Source organism: Salmo salar, chromosome 06, assembly GCF_965601325.2.
Source record: "Salmo salar chromosome 06, fSalSal1, whole genome shotgun sequence".
Classification (NCBI taxonomy): Eukaryota; Metazoa; Chordata; class Actinopteri; order Salmoniformes; family Salmonidae; genus Salmo; species Salmo salar.
This window is the reverse complement of record NC_138296.1, coordinates 35,569,079-35,585,547: the sequence shown is the minus strand read 5'-3', so window position 1 is coordinate 35,585,547 and position 16,469 is coordinate 35,569,079. Positions and strand designations below refer to the sequence as shown.

Below are 16,469 nucleotides of genomic sequence, written 5' to 3'. Positions count from 1 at the left end.
ATGACTCCCAATCAGCAACAACGATGTACAGCTGTTCCTGATTGGGAGCCATACCCGGCAGAAACAAAGCAATCCCCAACATAGAAATACAGACATAGAATGCCCACCCAAATCACACCCTGACCAAACCTAAATAGAGACATAAAAAGGCTCTCAGGTCAGGGCGTGACAGTACCCCCCCCCCCCAAAGGTGCGGACTCCGGCCGCAAAACCTGAACCTATAGGGGAGGGTCTGGGTGGGCATTTCTCCGCGGTGGAGGCTCTGGAGCTGGACGCAGACCCCGCTCCACCACTGGCTCACCCCTCTTCACTGGCTCCCCTAGAGCGTGATCTCCTGCCGCCGACCACGGACTGGGGACCCTCGCAGCGGGCCCCGGACTGGAGGGCGACTCTGGCTGCTCCGGACAGGCGGGCGACTCTGGCGGTGACTCTGGCTGCTCCGGACAGGCGGGCGGCTCCGGACCGGCGGGCGGCTCTGGCGGCTCCGGACCGGCGGGCGGCTCTGGACCGGCGGGCGGCTCTGGACCGGCGGGCGGCTCTGGACCGGCGGGCGGCTCTGGACCGGCGGGCGGCTCTGGCGGCTCCGGACTGGCTCTGGGCACAGGCCTCACCAGGCTGGGGAGACATGCAGGAGGCCTGGCTCTGGGCGCAGGCACAGGACTCACCAGGCTGGGGAGACATGCAGGAGGCCTGGTTCTGGGCGCAGGCACAGGATAGACTGGGTCCTGAAGATGCACTGGAGGTCTAGAGCGCACAGCCTGCACAACCCGTCCTGGCTCGATGCCCACTCTAGCATGGCACTTGCGGGGGGCTGGGATGTAGCGCACCGGGCTATGAGCGCGCACTGGAGACACTACCGCATAACACGGTGCCTGACCAGTACCACGCCGCTTCCGGTAAGCACGGGGAGTTGGCTCAGGTCTAACGCCTGACTCCGCCAATCTCCCCGTGTGCCCCCCCCCCTGCCTCTTCACCTCCACCTGCTGCCCCGGCAGGTTGTTGCATTGGTCAAATAGCTGTTCCCAAGTCCAGTCTATTCTTGCCTCCAATACTTCCAGCGGCCAGGATGCCATCTCCTCCCGAGCACGCTGCTTCCTCCACTCCTGGTGCTGCTCCCCTCCACGCTGCTTGGTCCGTTTTTGGTGGCTAGATCTGTAACGGCTGTCTGAAGTAGTAGACCAAGGTGCAGCATGGAATTTGTTCATCTTTTATTTTAGATGAAAAAGGCACTTCACAAAGAAAAACAGACAACAGCCAACCAGTCCTGTCATGTATCCTAACACACTAAACAGAAAACATCTACCCACAAAACCCAAAGGCAAAACATGTTGCTTAAGTATGACTCCCAATCAGCAACAACGATGTACAGCTGTTCCTGATTGGGAGCCATACCCGGCAGAAACAAAGCAATCCCCAACATAGAAATACAGACATAGAATGCCCACCCAAATCACACCCTGACCAAACCTAAATAGAGACATAAAAAGGCTCTCTCAGGTCAGGGTGTGACATATGTGAAAAACAGTTAATAGCTTTAGGGCATTGTGAAAATGATCTGCATTAGACAAAATGTTATGTTTGCTCTCATATGAACACAGATAAAGGGCATTGCTCAAAAGATTAAGGTATGCTAGAAATGGAGAAGTCTTTTGTTGGTTTAGTTTTCCTCCATAAAAAAGGAAAGATCATATCAGTAACTAGAATTTAATTTCTGTTGTCCACAGATACACTCCCTGAAGTATCAAGTTGCACATTTACAAACCTCGACATTTCATGGCTTGTTTACTGTTGGCAGTGTTATCTCCAGACATGTCTTGTTATGAGTTAAGTTTGATCCTCCTTTTTCTTTTGAGATTGTGCTTTGACATTGGTGTAGAAGTTACCTTATTATCTCACAATCTCCTTCTTTCCGTCCTTGTGGTTTGGTAATAATAGATACAGTAACAACAGAAGGGGTTGGGGACCTAATCAACAAGAGACTTGTGGATTGGATGTGTAAGCAGAAAGTAGGTTACATGGGAGTCAAGGAGTCAAACAAATCACTATCATATAAGGGTTACAAGCTTGAGCTGATACATGTTCAACACCTTGCTTTGTGAGGTCCAATTCCAGTAAGAGTTCTTCTAAACTTCTCCATCAAGGAAAGCAATGTAACACATGAAAGATGTCCATAGAGAGGACAGTTTTTCACTTGTACTTTTTCATATGAGAGGGGTAGATGTTTTGCAAGATATAAACTTGAAAGAATTTGACATCTCAATAAAGTAGTGTGAACTTGAACATATACCCAAGGATTAAGGGCAGGTTTGCTGGGTGTGGACGTTGTCTTGTCAATGAGAAATATATGGGGAATAGGTTTGTCAAGCGGTGAGCAGTGCAAGCTGGAGCATGTGCCACTGTGACTCTGTAATTGATATTGTGAATTTGATACACTGGACTGACTGTTCTCCACATGATGCTAATGATCTTCCAGAGTCTTCAGTAGGCTTTACTTTACACTCACAAGACACGGCTTGCAAAGTGTTTCACATAAAAAAGATCTTTGTTACAGCACTGATCTTTCTCTTTATGTTATGGCATATTAGTGTGTAGCCCAAACTGTTTGGATGCTACAGACAGAAGTTGGCAGATCGCCCAAAACGCTTGAGAACACTATTGTGTTCATGAGAGTCTTATCTTCCCATAGAGAGGTCCTAATCGTTTTCTAGGCCAAACCGTTTGGACGCTACAGACGATTTTGTGAGAAGACCGATTTTCGGGATATCTCATGGTCTGACAAACACCGCTCTAGCCTGGTCTCCTTCACCGCAGATGTGGAAGTGCGACATAGGCAAATGCGGTGGATTGAGACACATCCAATGAAAAAAAAAAATCAGATCTCTAGCTTAAACTGACAGCTTTTGACGTTTATTTATTTATTATTATGCTAATTAGATTTCCACAGGGGCGCTGACATCAACCTTAGGGGGTGACGGATTTTGATGGGCATTTTTTTATTATGTTACTTAGATTAACGCAGGGGTCTGATTAAAACTTGACAGTTGTTGACCTCTTGCGGTTATTTTGAGCAATTGCAAGAAAAAAACAAATGCGCAGGAACCACCCACACACACAGACATCACAGGTGCTAAAATGTTTCCATGCTTATTTTATACATAGCCTAAAGGAAAACATGAATGTATTGTTTTTGGGTGTCCTTTGTAGGATAGATAGATCAGAGATGTCCTGTCAACACAGCAGTAGTGCATCACATCAGCACTATCCGCATGATGATTTCTGCAAGAAGCAAATCAGATGTTCAACTAAGCTCCTGACTTCAAGCCCAAAGTTCGGCAGTTGGCGATATTGAATCATTTCATTTTACCGTCCAAACGCATTGTATGCAGCCGGCAATACATTCGTATCCCTAGTGGACCTTTTTGTACCTGAAACATTCTCCATTAAGGCTGCATAGGCTTCACCTTCCTCATTAGCTTTATTTAATGGAGAGAAAGGCAGAAAAAGATTGGGAAAATATGTGTACTTTCTTAATAAAAAAACCCGCCCTGCTAAAGTGGCTAAATGTTAATCCCGGATGGCTAAATGTTAATCAGGCTGCAGCAGTCTGTTTTTTCACCCCTAACCTAATAGAGCCCCACAGTGGAGTTGTCATAATACAAATAGAACGTAGTTGTCAAGCAGGGAAATGGTTCCAATCATTTTTACACTATTCGTTTTTCCCATAGGGGATTTTAGAAACACTTAAAATAAGGGCTGTGTTTCGTGTAGGCTTACATTGGCATTATGTTTTGATAACCATGTAACCATGTATCAAAATATTCAGCTCTATTTATTCTCATATAATCGAAAAAGCTAATTAGCATCAAAGTAGACATCATGCAAGACTACAAATCCCTGCTTGCTCATGACTGATCTTTTCGACTCATTCAGTCAAAATAACAAAAGTTTTGACTAATTTCGTTCATTTGAGTAAGTAATGCCCAGAGCACGCAGGACCACCGACCAGCAAATGATGAACTAAAAACTCCAAGGAGTTATGATTCTTACAAGCCTCTCATTCACATCTCATAAATCCAGCCCAGTGGTGCAGTGGTCTAAGGGCTGCATGTCAGTGCAAGAGGTGTCACTACATTACCTGGTTCAAATCCAGGCTGTATCATCTCTGGCTATGATTGGGAGTCCCATAGAATGGTGCACAATTGGTCCAGTGTTGTCTGGGTTTGGCTGGAGTGGGCCATCATTCTAAATAAGAATTTGTTCTTAACTGACTTTCCTGGTTAAATAAAATACAACATTAGAATAAGATGGACGGTGAAATGAAACGACTCAATATCGCTGTCTGCCGGCCTTTGGGCTATTTGACTCCCAGTGCAGGAATTTATATAACTAATTGATTAAAAAACAGTCCCGTTTCCAACTAAAAATACATACATTGCTAACTCAACTAATAACAGGTGGCAGGTCTGTCAAATAAATAAAAAAATACTTTCCCCAGATTGGTATTTTGATTCGGTTCAGGATTCTTTTTTTGTGGTTTAGTTCATCTCTTGCACAGCCAGCCAACCACACACAGTCAGACAGACAGCAAAGCTAAAGAGGAGCTAGCCGCAAGCAATTTATTTTACTCAACTCTCAACTATCTTGGGAGATTATATTTATACTGGATTTAATAAGGTCTAATAATAACAAAGTGCATTTTAACATCAACGTCGCACGTTTTTGTATCTTTCTTCGTATGACTACCTAACAGTTAGCTTAGCTTGCTAGCAAGCTGCAAGTGTGGTAACGTTAGTTTGAGAAGAAGCTAACTAGCGGTTTACACAGGTGCTAGCTAGCTAACCAGCTGCCAGAATGAATGTCGCAAAAAGTGGTTATCGGGTCTTCTCTGCCAATTCTACTGCAGCATGTACAGAACTAGCCAAGAAGATAACTGAGTATGTATATTTTATTGTTCTAGCTAAATGTACGTGTTATGATAGATAGCTAACCAGATAATGTTGCTAGCTAGCTCGCTAAAATGTGTATGCTGGTGTTTGCAGGTGCATGGCCACATATGAAGTCATTTGAATTTAGCCAGATGTCATTAATCTATTGGGTTTATGAGTTGGTCATTTCCTAGATGTTGACAATGACATTCAGAGGCTTAAGGGAATTGATTTAATGTGAGACAATGTTGGGTGTCTCGGCTTAGTGAAACTGGGAACTGTCTGTTAGTGACATTGAAACAGGGAGCGAGTGCCTGTGATCTAGCTGAACTCTTCCCATGTCTAGATATGCAAGGTAGTGGGCCCACTGTCTCTGAATTACAATGTGACACATTACACAATTTTACTTGGGTATCAAATGGTAGAGGTACAGCAGACTTAGTCAGAGTGGGATCAGTTTCCATGCAGGGCCTCTGTCCTGTCTGAAAAAGACATCACAGTGTCATACCTCTTGTACTGATTTGTCTGGTGTGTTTTTTCACAGACGACTAGGAGTTGAATTGGGCAAGTCGGTGGTATATCAAGAGTCCAATAGAGGTGAGTTGAAACTAATTATGTATATAACGGGAGGCTGATGAGGGGAGGACAGCTCATAATAATTTGAATAATAACATGGGAACCAGGTGTTTGATACCTTTCCATTGACTCAGTTCTAGACATTATTATGAGCCATCCTCCTCTCAGCAGCCTCCACTGCTATACAGTGCATTCGGAAAGTATTCATACCCCATCACTTTGTTACGTTACAGCCTTATTCTAAAATTGATTTACATTTTTTTTTATAAATCCTCATCAATCTACACACAATACCCCATAATGACAAAGCGAAAACAGGTTTTTAGAAATGTCTGTAACTGTATTACAATTTTGAAGCTGACCCTTTGCTATGAGACTCAAATGTTTCTAGAACTTGATTGGAGTCCACTTGTGGTAAATTCAGTTGATTAGACATGGAATGGCACACACCTGTCTATATAAGGTCCCTCAGTTGACAATGCATGTCAGAGCAAAAACCAAGCCATGAGGTCGAAGGAATTGTCCGTAGAGTTCAGAGACAGGATTGTGTTGAGGTACAGATCTGGGGAAGGGTACCAAAACATTTCTGCAGCATTGAAGGTCCCCAAGAACACAGTGGCCTCTATCATTCTTAAATGGAAGAAGTTTGGAACCACCAAGACTTTACATAGAGCTGGCCACCTGGCCAAACTGAGCAATCGGGTTGAAGGGCCTTGGTCGGGGAGGTGACCAAGAACCCGATGGTCACTCTAACAGAACTCCAGAGTTCCTCTGTGGAGATGGGAGAACCTTCCAGAAGGACAACCATCTCTGTAGCACTCCACCAGTCAGGCCTTTATGGTAGAGTGGCCAGACGGAAGCCACTCCTCAGTAAAAGGCACATGACAGCTCGCTTGGAGTTTGCCAAAAGGCATCTAAAGAGTCTCAGACCATGAGAAACAAGATTCTCTGGTCTGATGAAACCAAGATTGAACTCTTTCCCCTGAATGCCAAGCGTCATGTCTGGAGGAAACCTGGAACCACAGGGGCGAATGTTCACCTTCCAACAGGACAACGACCCATAGCACAAAGCCAGCAGGAGTGGCTTCGGGACAAGTGTCCTTGAGTGGCCCAGCCAGACATTGAGTGGCCCAGCGAGAGTCTGGACTTGAACCCGATCGAACATCTCTGGAGAGACCTGAAAGTAGCTGTGCAGCAACGTTCCCCATCCAACCTGACAGAGCTTGAGAGGATCTGCAGAGAAGAATGGGAGAAACTGCCCAAATACAGGTGTGCCAAGCTTGTAGCGTCATACCCAAGAAGACTCAGGGCTGTAATTGCTGCCAAAGGTGCTTCAACAAATTATTGAGTAAAGGGTCTGAATACTTATGTAAATGTGATATTTCTGTTTTTTATTTGTAATACATTTGCACATTTGTAAACTTTTTGGGGGGTTTTTCATTATGGGGTATTGTGTGTAGATGGGGGAGAAAAAAAATATTTAATCAATTTTAGATGAAGGTTGTAACGTAACAAATGTGGAAAAAGTGAAGGGGTCTGAATACTTTCCGAATGCACTGTATAAATCATTGGTTGAAACCAGGCGTTGGAACCAAAATTATTTCCCAATTGTTTCGTTCTGAACAGAACCATCATTTTTATTTTTCGTTCTGTTGAACTGTTCCGACAGCAAAATTAATGTGAACCGTTTCTAACCCCCAAAAACGGTTTATATCATTCATTTCTGTTCCTTTTTAAACCTCTGAAATTGATAGATTTTTTAAAAACATTTAGTTCGACATTAAATCACCACCAATTAGTGAGGATAGAATAGCTTGCTATGGAGCGGGCAAGCTATTTACATGGATTGGACAGGCAAGTGTAGGGTGCTAGATGGGACTGAAATTGAGAGCGAGAGAAGGAAGAGGAGGCTTGGCTTGACGCGCTGGGCATCTTGTTGTTTTGACATGTTTTATCTGAATTAGGCCCACGGAATTATACTCACGGAGGAGCGGCTTCCATGAATTAACTTTGAATGTCTGACCTTCAGAGAGTTGACTGTTGGACCAGAGCTAGCTAACCAGCTTGTGTGTGCAGAGAGGCACCAGAATTAAAATAAAAACATGTCTTACCTTTTTGTAGTCTGAGTGACAGAGTGAGGGCTTTGCATAGGCACTTTGTTGCATTTTTTGTGGGACAGGGAAAAAAATGCCTGGAACATAAAATAATGTTTTTAACCGGTTCCCATACTTTTAAAATAACTGTTCTGTTCCGGAACAGTATAGATCACGTTCGTTCACGATTCTGTTCCTCCAAAAAACAAACATTTGTTCTGTTCCCTGAACCAGTTCCAACTCCTAGTTGAAACCCAGTCACTCTGCCTACTCTGCTAACACAAAGAACAACTTATTTGTTTGGCCTGATGCAAATCATTTTTCTCTTTTGGAAAACATGACATGTTACAGATAAGTGTTTACAATGGCTTGATAATTATGCCTGAACTGAGTGTTATGCCCTAGTTGACATAAACAAGTCTAGGCACATTTGGGGAGCTGTAAGTGTAAAGTTAGCATTTTACCCACACTTGCTGTTGATTCAACTTTATGTGACCCATGATAGAGACCAGAGTAGACGTGAAGGAATCTGTTCGCGGCCAAACTATCTTCATCATCCAGACCATACCCAGGTGAGTAGACTGAAATATGTAATCTCCTCCACACTTCTGTGTCTAGGACACGCACACACCTATACTGTGTGTGTAATGTTGTGCGGCCCAAAGGACTATGCATATCAATCTATGTTGTAGGAGGGGTATTCACACAGTCATATCACGTGTTAGGTTGCATTACCCATATTCAAACCTGTTTGATTCACACTATAAATCAGGCACAAGCTCATCTACCATAATATGAATAGCTACCAGTGTTATTAATAGCCATCCTCTTATCTGTCATCTGACTTGGCGTGCACAAGCTGTACTGAGCATATGTTGTTGCCCTCTGCTGGAGAGTTGCTCAGCATGAGTTTGCACTGACCACACCATAAATGTGACCATTTTGTTATTGACACTTTTCCCTTATTTTAACCAGAGATGTCAACACGGCCATCATGGAGCTGCTGGTCATGGCCTACGCCCTTAAGACCTCCTGTGCAAAGAACATCATTGGGGTCATTCCCTATTTCCCCTACAGCAAGCAGTGCAAGATGAGAAAAAGGGGTTCCATAGTGTGCAAGCTGCTGGCTTCCATGCTAGCCAAAGCAGGTAATTACAGCCTGTATGCAAGTGTTAACAGTTTTCTGTTTAGATTGCCCTTGACCATCTGTGTTAAAGGAAAATGTATACATTTTTCAACTTCATATTTGTAATCTTCAGCCCCACCCCAACATCAACATATGTGAAAATGGCACGTTGTTTTGTTTTGTGGGGAAAAAATATAGAGGAAGATAAATGTTTCCAATGACGTCAGCGGTGTGCATCACGTGATTTTAACCAATAATGAGTAGGCATTGACTTCTAATTGTCTACTAATTGGTTGATGATGTCATTGGAAGCACTTATCCACCTATCTTTTTTACTACAAAACAGAAACGTGCCATTTTCACGTGTTGATGTTGGGGTTGTGCTGGAGAAGAATTTGAAGTGGAAAATGTTTAACATTTTTTAAACTTGCCACTGTGGCTGATTTCTCATTCTGCACCCTCTCTTAAAAGCAGTCTGTTATTTCTTCAGTCTCTTTTCTCATCCTCTCTCTTTCTCCTTCCAGGTTTAACTCACATCATCACCATGGACTTACATCAGAAGGAGATCCAGGGCTTCTTCAGTTTTCCAGTGGACAACCTGCGTGCCTCCCCCTTTCTGCTTCAGTACATCCAGGAGGAGGTAACCATCTCACTGTAGCTCATGTGCCATTCCAGGTAGTAAAGTTGTAAGATAGTAAACTACACACAGCAGCCTATTCGATGTAAAATGTGGGCTTCTCTCACTTCCCTTCAGGTCCCAGATTACAGAAACGCCATTATTGTTGCAAAGTCACCGTCTGCTGCTAAGAGGTAACATACTATTTAGTTACAGAGGCCTGGAGTGTGATCATCTAATGTAAATAATGTAAAAGCGTGTCTGCATTTCTCCAGTGTTTTCTTGCTGTCTTTCAGAGCTCAGTCCTATGCAGAGCGACTGCGTTTGGGCCTGGCAGTGATGCATGGCGAGGCTCAGTGTTCAGAGTCTGACATGGCGGACGGACGACACTCTCCCCCCTGTGTCCGTAACACCTCAGGACACCCTGGGCTGGAGCTGCCTTGTAAGACCTCTCTAGAAGCCCTATATAGCTTATAGCTTGGTAACTAGCCAGGTGTAGTTGTAGTCAGTCTGCCATCAGATCAAATTGAAACCGTATCTTTGTCTGTAGCTTCCCCAATTCTTTAGTGTTGGTCAGGCTGTGTCTGTAAGATCTAGATGGATGCATAGATTCCTGTACTCGTCAATGGTTGCATCCAAAAATATGTTTAGTGTAGTGTGAAATGTTCAAGTCTCTGAATTATTTGAATCATTATTTCAAACCCCCAAAATATCCATGGCAAAATCCTCATCATATGGATTTAATGTCCGCACCCACAGCTTCATAAGTGATGATTCTGCTATAACCATTTTAACACCTGACATTATTTTTAAAGGATCTTGAATTGTGTAGCCTATTTACTGCACGTTCTAATTCCACAGATACACTGCCTCTACTAATGTTGCGACCTTAGCCTCCCTAAAATGTAAAGGCATTCATACCAAATCGTTTTAGAATGGTTTGCATGTTTAAAAATGACATTTTGAATAAGAGAACATACATTTTCTTTTTCATTTTGAGAGAATGGCACTAACTTAATATTGGATATGTCTCATTTTCTCAGTACATTTGTGGTAAGGCTGTTAAAACAGTTGGGTCTGACAAAACAGGGTCAGACTTTCTGTCTGGGCTTTGTGTCATTGGCAAATGACTCCAGAGTATTTATTATGCCCAACTGGCTATGTCCCCCTTCAGCTTTAGTGTTTTTAATAATATTTGTATTATTTACTTAATTTATTATCCTTGACTTTAAAAATCCTCTTATTGTAAGCCTTGGTCAGTTGCAAACTGTCCTACACATTTCTTGAATGAATAAGCTTAGAGGAATGGTTTTGGATTCTTCACGGGTTAGCTTTTAAGATTTTGCTTCCTGTAAGAGGATTTTCCCAGTCCTGGCTTCATGTCTTCGTAGTCTGTTATGTCGAGTCTCTGTGGATGTGTGTTAACGTGGTGTTTATTTGTTGATAATAGCTGGCAGCAAACAACAAGCTCCGTTCCCAGGCATAGAGCTCCCAAGTACGACCGTAAACTTAATTCCCTTTTGACCACCAAATGGTTCCTCTCCAAATGGTTCCTAAATGCGTGCATGTAGTGATCAAGGGTTTTCGAATCATCTTGCCAACAAACAGTCTTAAGTGCATGGTCCTCAGTTGTGATTGAGGAAAGCATAACAAAGACAATCAATGGACCAATTACAAATGATATGGATCAGTTAGTTGATGTGGTCTAGTGCTACAGATCCATAGTGGATGTACTGACGCCTATGTACCCTCACTGCATACTGTAGATGAGATCCTCATCAGGAATGGATCAATGTCTTCCTTGATCCCCAGTCAGGTCTCCAGCAGTGTGCTGGAGGCAGAGACTCCAGCAGTGTGCTGGAGGCAGAGACTTCAGACTGTTCTGCAAGATGGCCTGAAAGCCCTCTGTTAGTTGCTTTGTGAGACTCTCTTCAATCATCTGACAAATGGAACCATTTCTCCCAGATACATGTTTTTATTTTCATCCGGACTCATCTTGCCAATCAACACGTCATGCTTCCCTATTGAAGCCTCGCGCGAAGGAGTCTGATTAACACCTGGCCTTCAGAAATGCATGTTTTGAATACTAATTAAGCATGCCTTTGTTATGTAGGCCTAATACATCATGATAGGAAGAGGAAACAGGATAATCCTTTTTTTCAGAATCTAAAGCAAAGATCCAGATTTTTGGGTGGGTGGCAACATGTTGTTCTTGTGTGTGCTGCTGAACACACAGTACAGAACACCACAGTAGGTCAGGTCAGGGTTATGTTGTGTTCACCCTCTTCCCTGCTGCCCATACAAACCAGTGGGCTGCTGAACACACAGTACAGAACACCACAGTAGGTCAGGTCAGGGTTATGTTGTGTTCACCCTCTTCCCTGCTGCCCATACAAGCCAGTGGGCTGCTGAACACACAGTACAGAACACCACAGTAGGTCAGGTCAGGGTTATGTTGTGTTCACCCTCTTCCCTGCTGCCACTACAAGCCAGTGGGCTGCTGAACACACAGTACAGAACACCACAGTAGGTCAGGTCAGGGTTATGTTGTGTTCACCCTCTTCCCTGCTGCCCATACAAACCAGTGGGCTGCTGAACACACAGTACAGAACACCACAGTAGGTCAGGTCAGGGTTATGTTGTGTTCACCCTCTTCCCTGCTGCCCATACAAACCAAAGAGCTGCTGTGTCACACACCTTGGGCCTTCCCACATTTAAATAACCATAAATCCTAAACGTGGACCCTACATGTCAATAACAACACATCTACTGGTTTGGGTGTGAATATGCAAATCTGATTATAACATCAAACCATGACTATCACATATTAGTTGTATTATAGCATATGTATTCCTTAGCACAGCAATGCTGGCTTCTAGCATCATTGAGAGGATTGCTGAGATCTTCAGGCTTTTCAACTCTTGCCTCACATATATCCAAGACAAGTTTATCTCTAACATATGTGTAGGCCTAACTATAGTTTTTACTAGATCATTTTGATTAATTTCTATATTCTACCTGAAAACATTCCAGGTAGTATCTCTTTAAGACTACAGAAGGTTTTAAGACCTAGTGGTGATGTTGATGCATTTTGAAAAGCTGAAATGTTCCAGTGCTTATTATTGCTTGTGTGTGGTCCCCTGTAAGGAAGGCATGTGTTCCAGGAAGGAATGTGTTCCTGGCATGAACCTGTGTTCCCTGCTCATCTCTAGCTTCCACTCCCACAATCAGCTTCCCCACTCTGGCTGGCTGATTGTCCATCCGCTGATTGTGTGCTTCCCCATTGACTGACAACAGTGGTGTTCAATAAGACAAACCTGGAACATTAGTAAGCGTGTGATTACCTCATCAGTGCTTGTCTGCCTCTATCGTTTTTGATGGATTAATGACAAGATTAGGTTGTGCATATTGCTACATGCAAACTGTTGCCAAATGTCTGCACTGAGCTCTGAGCAGACAGTGTGTTGTGGAGGCAATTTAATATCAGCGTCTGATTGGGTATGCTGGGTAAAAAGCCTGTCATTTTGATTATCCTTTTGCTGGAATGAGTTTGGCATTCCATTTAAATCTATAAGGGTATAATTGGGACAATTGACAGAATTTATCTAATTTCCCAGTTACATCTTATTTTGAAAAGAGAATGTTAATCAGTTACCCAGAAGGGGGGGAATTGCATGGAACATCAACTATTAATTGCAGAATACATAATCATAACAGTGATTGAAATTGGACTTTGTAATTGTGGAAATACTTTTTAACCCATTTTACCCAATCTACTCTGAGATGTATCCTCGTTAGTTTTACAGTTTATGCCTATGGATACTGTATGTGATGACTAGCAGTGACCAGTTCGTTCTTCCTTTTCAGTAATGATGGCCAAGGAGAAGCCCCCGATCACTGTTGTAGGAGATGTGGGAGGAAGAATCGCAATCATTGTTGTAAGAAATGTGCCCCTTTGTTTGGGCCATTTGTGATTTTGTCCTAGAAGGCCTGTGCTAAAATGAGCCACTTGAAATGAATTTGCAACATTTTGCCACATTGTATTTAATAACAGAATATGACAGCCTTAGATTATGCATGAAGGAACTACAGGCCTACATAATTTCCAATCCCGTGGTTGCCGTTCTTTCCCAGGATGACATCATAGACGACGTGGAGGACTTTGTGGCGGCAGCTGAGATTCTGAAGGAGAGAGGAGCTTATAAGATCTACATCATGGCTACACATGGGCTGCTGTCTGCCGATGCCCCCCGTCTTATTGAGGAGTCCGCCATCGACGAGGTGAGATACAGATGTAGGATCTTAATTTCAGACAGTCTGCTACAGCAGGAAAAGAATCCTGCAGCAACAGGAAATGTGGATTGTAATTAATAGACGTTTTTTGTAGGGGTTGATACATTTTTCATGAGGGAAAATCAAGTGGAAATGACAAACTTCAGAAGCCTTTTTAAACTTCAAATACACTACAAGTTTTAGATTTCCTGCATTACATTTCCTGCAACAGGGTGATCAAATTAAGATCCTACATCTGTAACAGCAGCCCTGTGTTCTGAATTTATCACTACATCTTGAATGGGGAAGTGCTCAGTTCCTCATCGTAAAAGCTTTTCAATCACTTTACAATAGAAAGGCAGTGGCAACACTTTCTATGTACCACCTGTGTGCAAGGTATTGCAACTTGATTCCTAGGATGTTTCGTCGCCTGTATAAAGGCTGTTATAAGATACGGTAGTCAGGCACAGTTCAGTCTGGGAATGAGACAAAATAGACCACGCCGACGAACGGTTGAAAGCAGTGGGTGGCCCGGCTATCCTATCGCCTTTGACCACAGTACATTGTCCATCATTCTCTATTTATTTCCAAGCGATTCTACATGTAATATCAACACTGTTCGTGGACACCCAGCAGGTGATCTAATGCACCAGGCCGACCTTCATTATGGTTTTTCGTCCTCTGATCCCTGTCTGTCTGCCCCCAAGGTGGTGGTGACTAACACCGTCCCTCACGAGGTACAGAAGCTCCAGTGTCCCAAGATAAAGACAGTGGACGTCAGTATGATCCTTGCCGAGGCCATCCGACGCATCCACAACGGGGAGTCCATGGCCTACCTGTTCCGCAACATCACAGTGGACGACTAGGCCAGAGACATAGGGTTGAGTCTGTGCTGGATGTGAGGTGTTCGGAGAAAGGCTGGTGGTATACACGCTATGGTCCCCTCCTCTCTCCATAGTGCTAGAAGTACATACTGTCCCTGTAGTCTGCACCTTCACACACAGCCTAGTTCAGATGACTAGGACGAGGGGGAGTACCGTCATCATATCCCCTCTTACAAACCAATAAAATGCATTTTCATCAGCTTTAGTGCCCGAAACATAACATGGAGTTGCTCAATAAAAGTGATAAAAGAAACAAAAGTAAAGAAATACTAAAAGGTTGATTTAATGTGCATATTTGTTGTCAGGTCATCTGTTTTTTTTGCCTTACTATGCTAAGGTCTGCCAAACCAGCAATGCATGAATTACTGTACCTCACCTCCATGGTAGTTTTGATGTCTTTTTTAATTCCTCCATGCTTCAAGATATGAAGGGATTTGTTATTTTGTTGGTTCACTGTTCACTATTTTGCCCACCTGAATAAAAGGTGTAGGGTGAGTGTTACGATGAAAACTATTATTTTGGGTCAAAAAACTCCAGGTCACTCTTGAACGTCTGAAGCTAGATAGAAAGTATGTAGATATTATAATGGACCGATATTTTTTTCAAACAACTGCGCTTTTTCTGGCCCACAAATTGCTTTTGAAAGAAATCTGTGCCGCCTTCTGATAAATGTTGAAATCCCAATGTGGCCCTCGAGCCAAAATGATTGCTCACCCCTGGTCTAGCCACTGTCAACATATCTAATGATGTCTTTTTCTTCAGTTCTCCGTTATGAAGGAGGGTGACTGTATTTCACTCTGTTTAAGTATCTTCCCAATAACATCACTTATTGCTTGAATCATTTCCTCCCACACCCCTGGCCCTCCAGGTCTACCGAGCACTGTGACTGCTTTGCATTTGGATGCAGGTGTGTTAATGCAAAACCTACTGAGAACAAAGCTAAAGGAACCCTAGTACAGCAGCTCCCCACCAGTTCTGTGTTCTGTGTGACACCTAAGCCTTGTGAATTCAGGCTGACTCACCAAATACATCTAGTAAGACCACATGTATTGTCTACCACCACACATTAGGCCACAGATTAGGAACTTTTGACCCACCATGTTTGAATCCCAAACACTGTCCTAGTCATTGTTACTGTATTGGTCCAGTCAGTCAACTATTCTCTGTGTAACTGTAACAAATGTCATGATTGCCACAGATTGTTGGGCAAACTGTATAACATCAGCTGGATATCTGAATGGATATAACCTTTTATATTAAAGGGGGATATGACATCCTGACTCTGAAGTAGACTTTCCTATAAAGTCTTGTTGCTTCTCATTGGCATTCAGAAAGACTGACAATATATGCATTATGTGTCCATGCTGAGGTCATGGTTTTGAATATAGAAATTGTAATCGTGACACTTTACCGTATAATGTATGGAATTGTGGTATCAACTTGCTGATCAGGAGGACTGAGATCTGTCATGATGAAAAGATGTGGACTAATAGTCAAACTGATGTTCAAGGGAAGTCGTGTCTGAACACTCTGTTGGAGCTTTAAGCTCAGGGAGATATGCTTCTGAGGCAAATGCATAATGTATGTGAAGAAAAAACGCTCTTAATGCTTGTGCCTATGTCTCTGGTACAGCAAAGTCTGCAAATGTAAATGTGTTGCATTCCGTTCGGCAGAACTTTCTCTTTACCATTCTTTGTTACATTTGTTGTTGACATTCGTTCCTTTGTTATCCTGTAGGATGTGCTAATTGTAAACCGCTAACTATACCTGTGTGTGGTACAGACATGAGGAAAGGTCCTTGGAGAGAAATAACTGTTGCTATGCCAACTCGTATCCATGTCTTCCGATAGCACATTGATTTGTTACTTCACCCTCGTTGTCTGATCTTGATGTAGCCTTTTTGTGAGTTTATGATTTAATCGAATAATTGGTTTCTGCATCCAATTTTTTGTAAGTTAAAATAAACCTTTGGCTTCA

At 43.1% G+C, this 16,469-nt stretch overlaps 1 protein-coding gene across 2 annotated transcripts; it reads left to right on the top strand.

Annotated features, from left to right (window-relative positions):
• The first annotated feature begins 4,534 nt into the window (after positions 1 to 4,534).
• Positions 4,535 to 16,469, top strand: LOC106606986 (phosphoribosyl pyrophosphate synthase-associated protein 1). 2 transcript variants are annotated; one of them, XM_014203519.3, is made up of 11 exons: positions 4,535 to 4,934; positions 5,470 to 5,522; positions 8,100 to 8,166; positions 8,570 to 8,742; positions 9,245 to 9,360; positions 9,475 to 9,530; positions 9,633 to 9,778; positions 10,787 to 10,831; positions 13,204 to 13,274; positions 13,471 to 13,617; positions 14,316 to 16,469. In XM_014203519.3, the coding sequence occupies exons 1-11, from the start codon at positions 4,852 to 4,854 to the stop codon at positions 14,472 to 14,474; spliced, it is 1,116 nt and encodes a 371-aa protein (XP_014058994.1). In that variant the 5' UTR covers positions 4,535 to 4,851; the 3' UTR covers positions 14,475 to 16,469. The 2 variants fall into 2 exon arrangements, with proteins under 2 accessions (XP_014058994.1, XP_014058995.1); XM_014203520.3 differs by lacking the exon at positions 10,787 to 10,831 and having other exon boundaries at positions 4,536 to 4,934.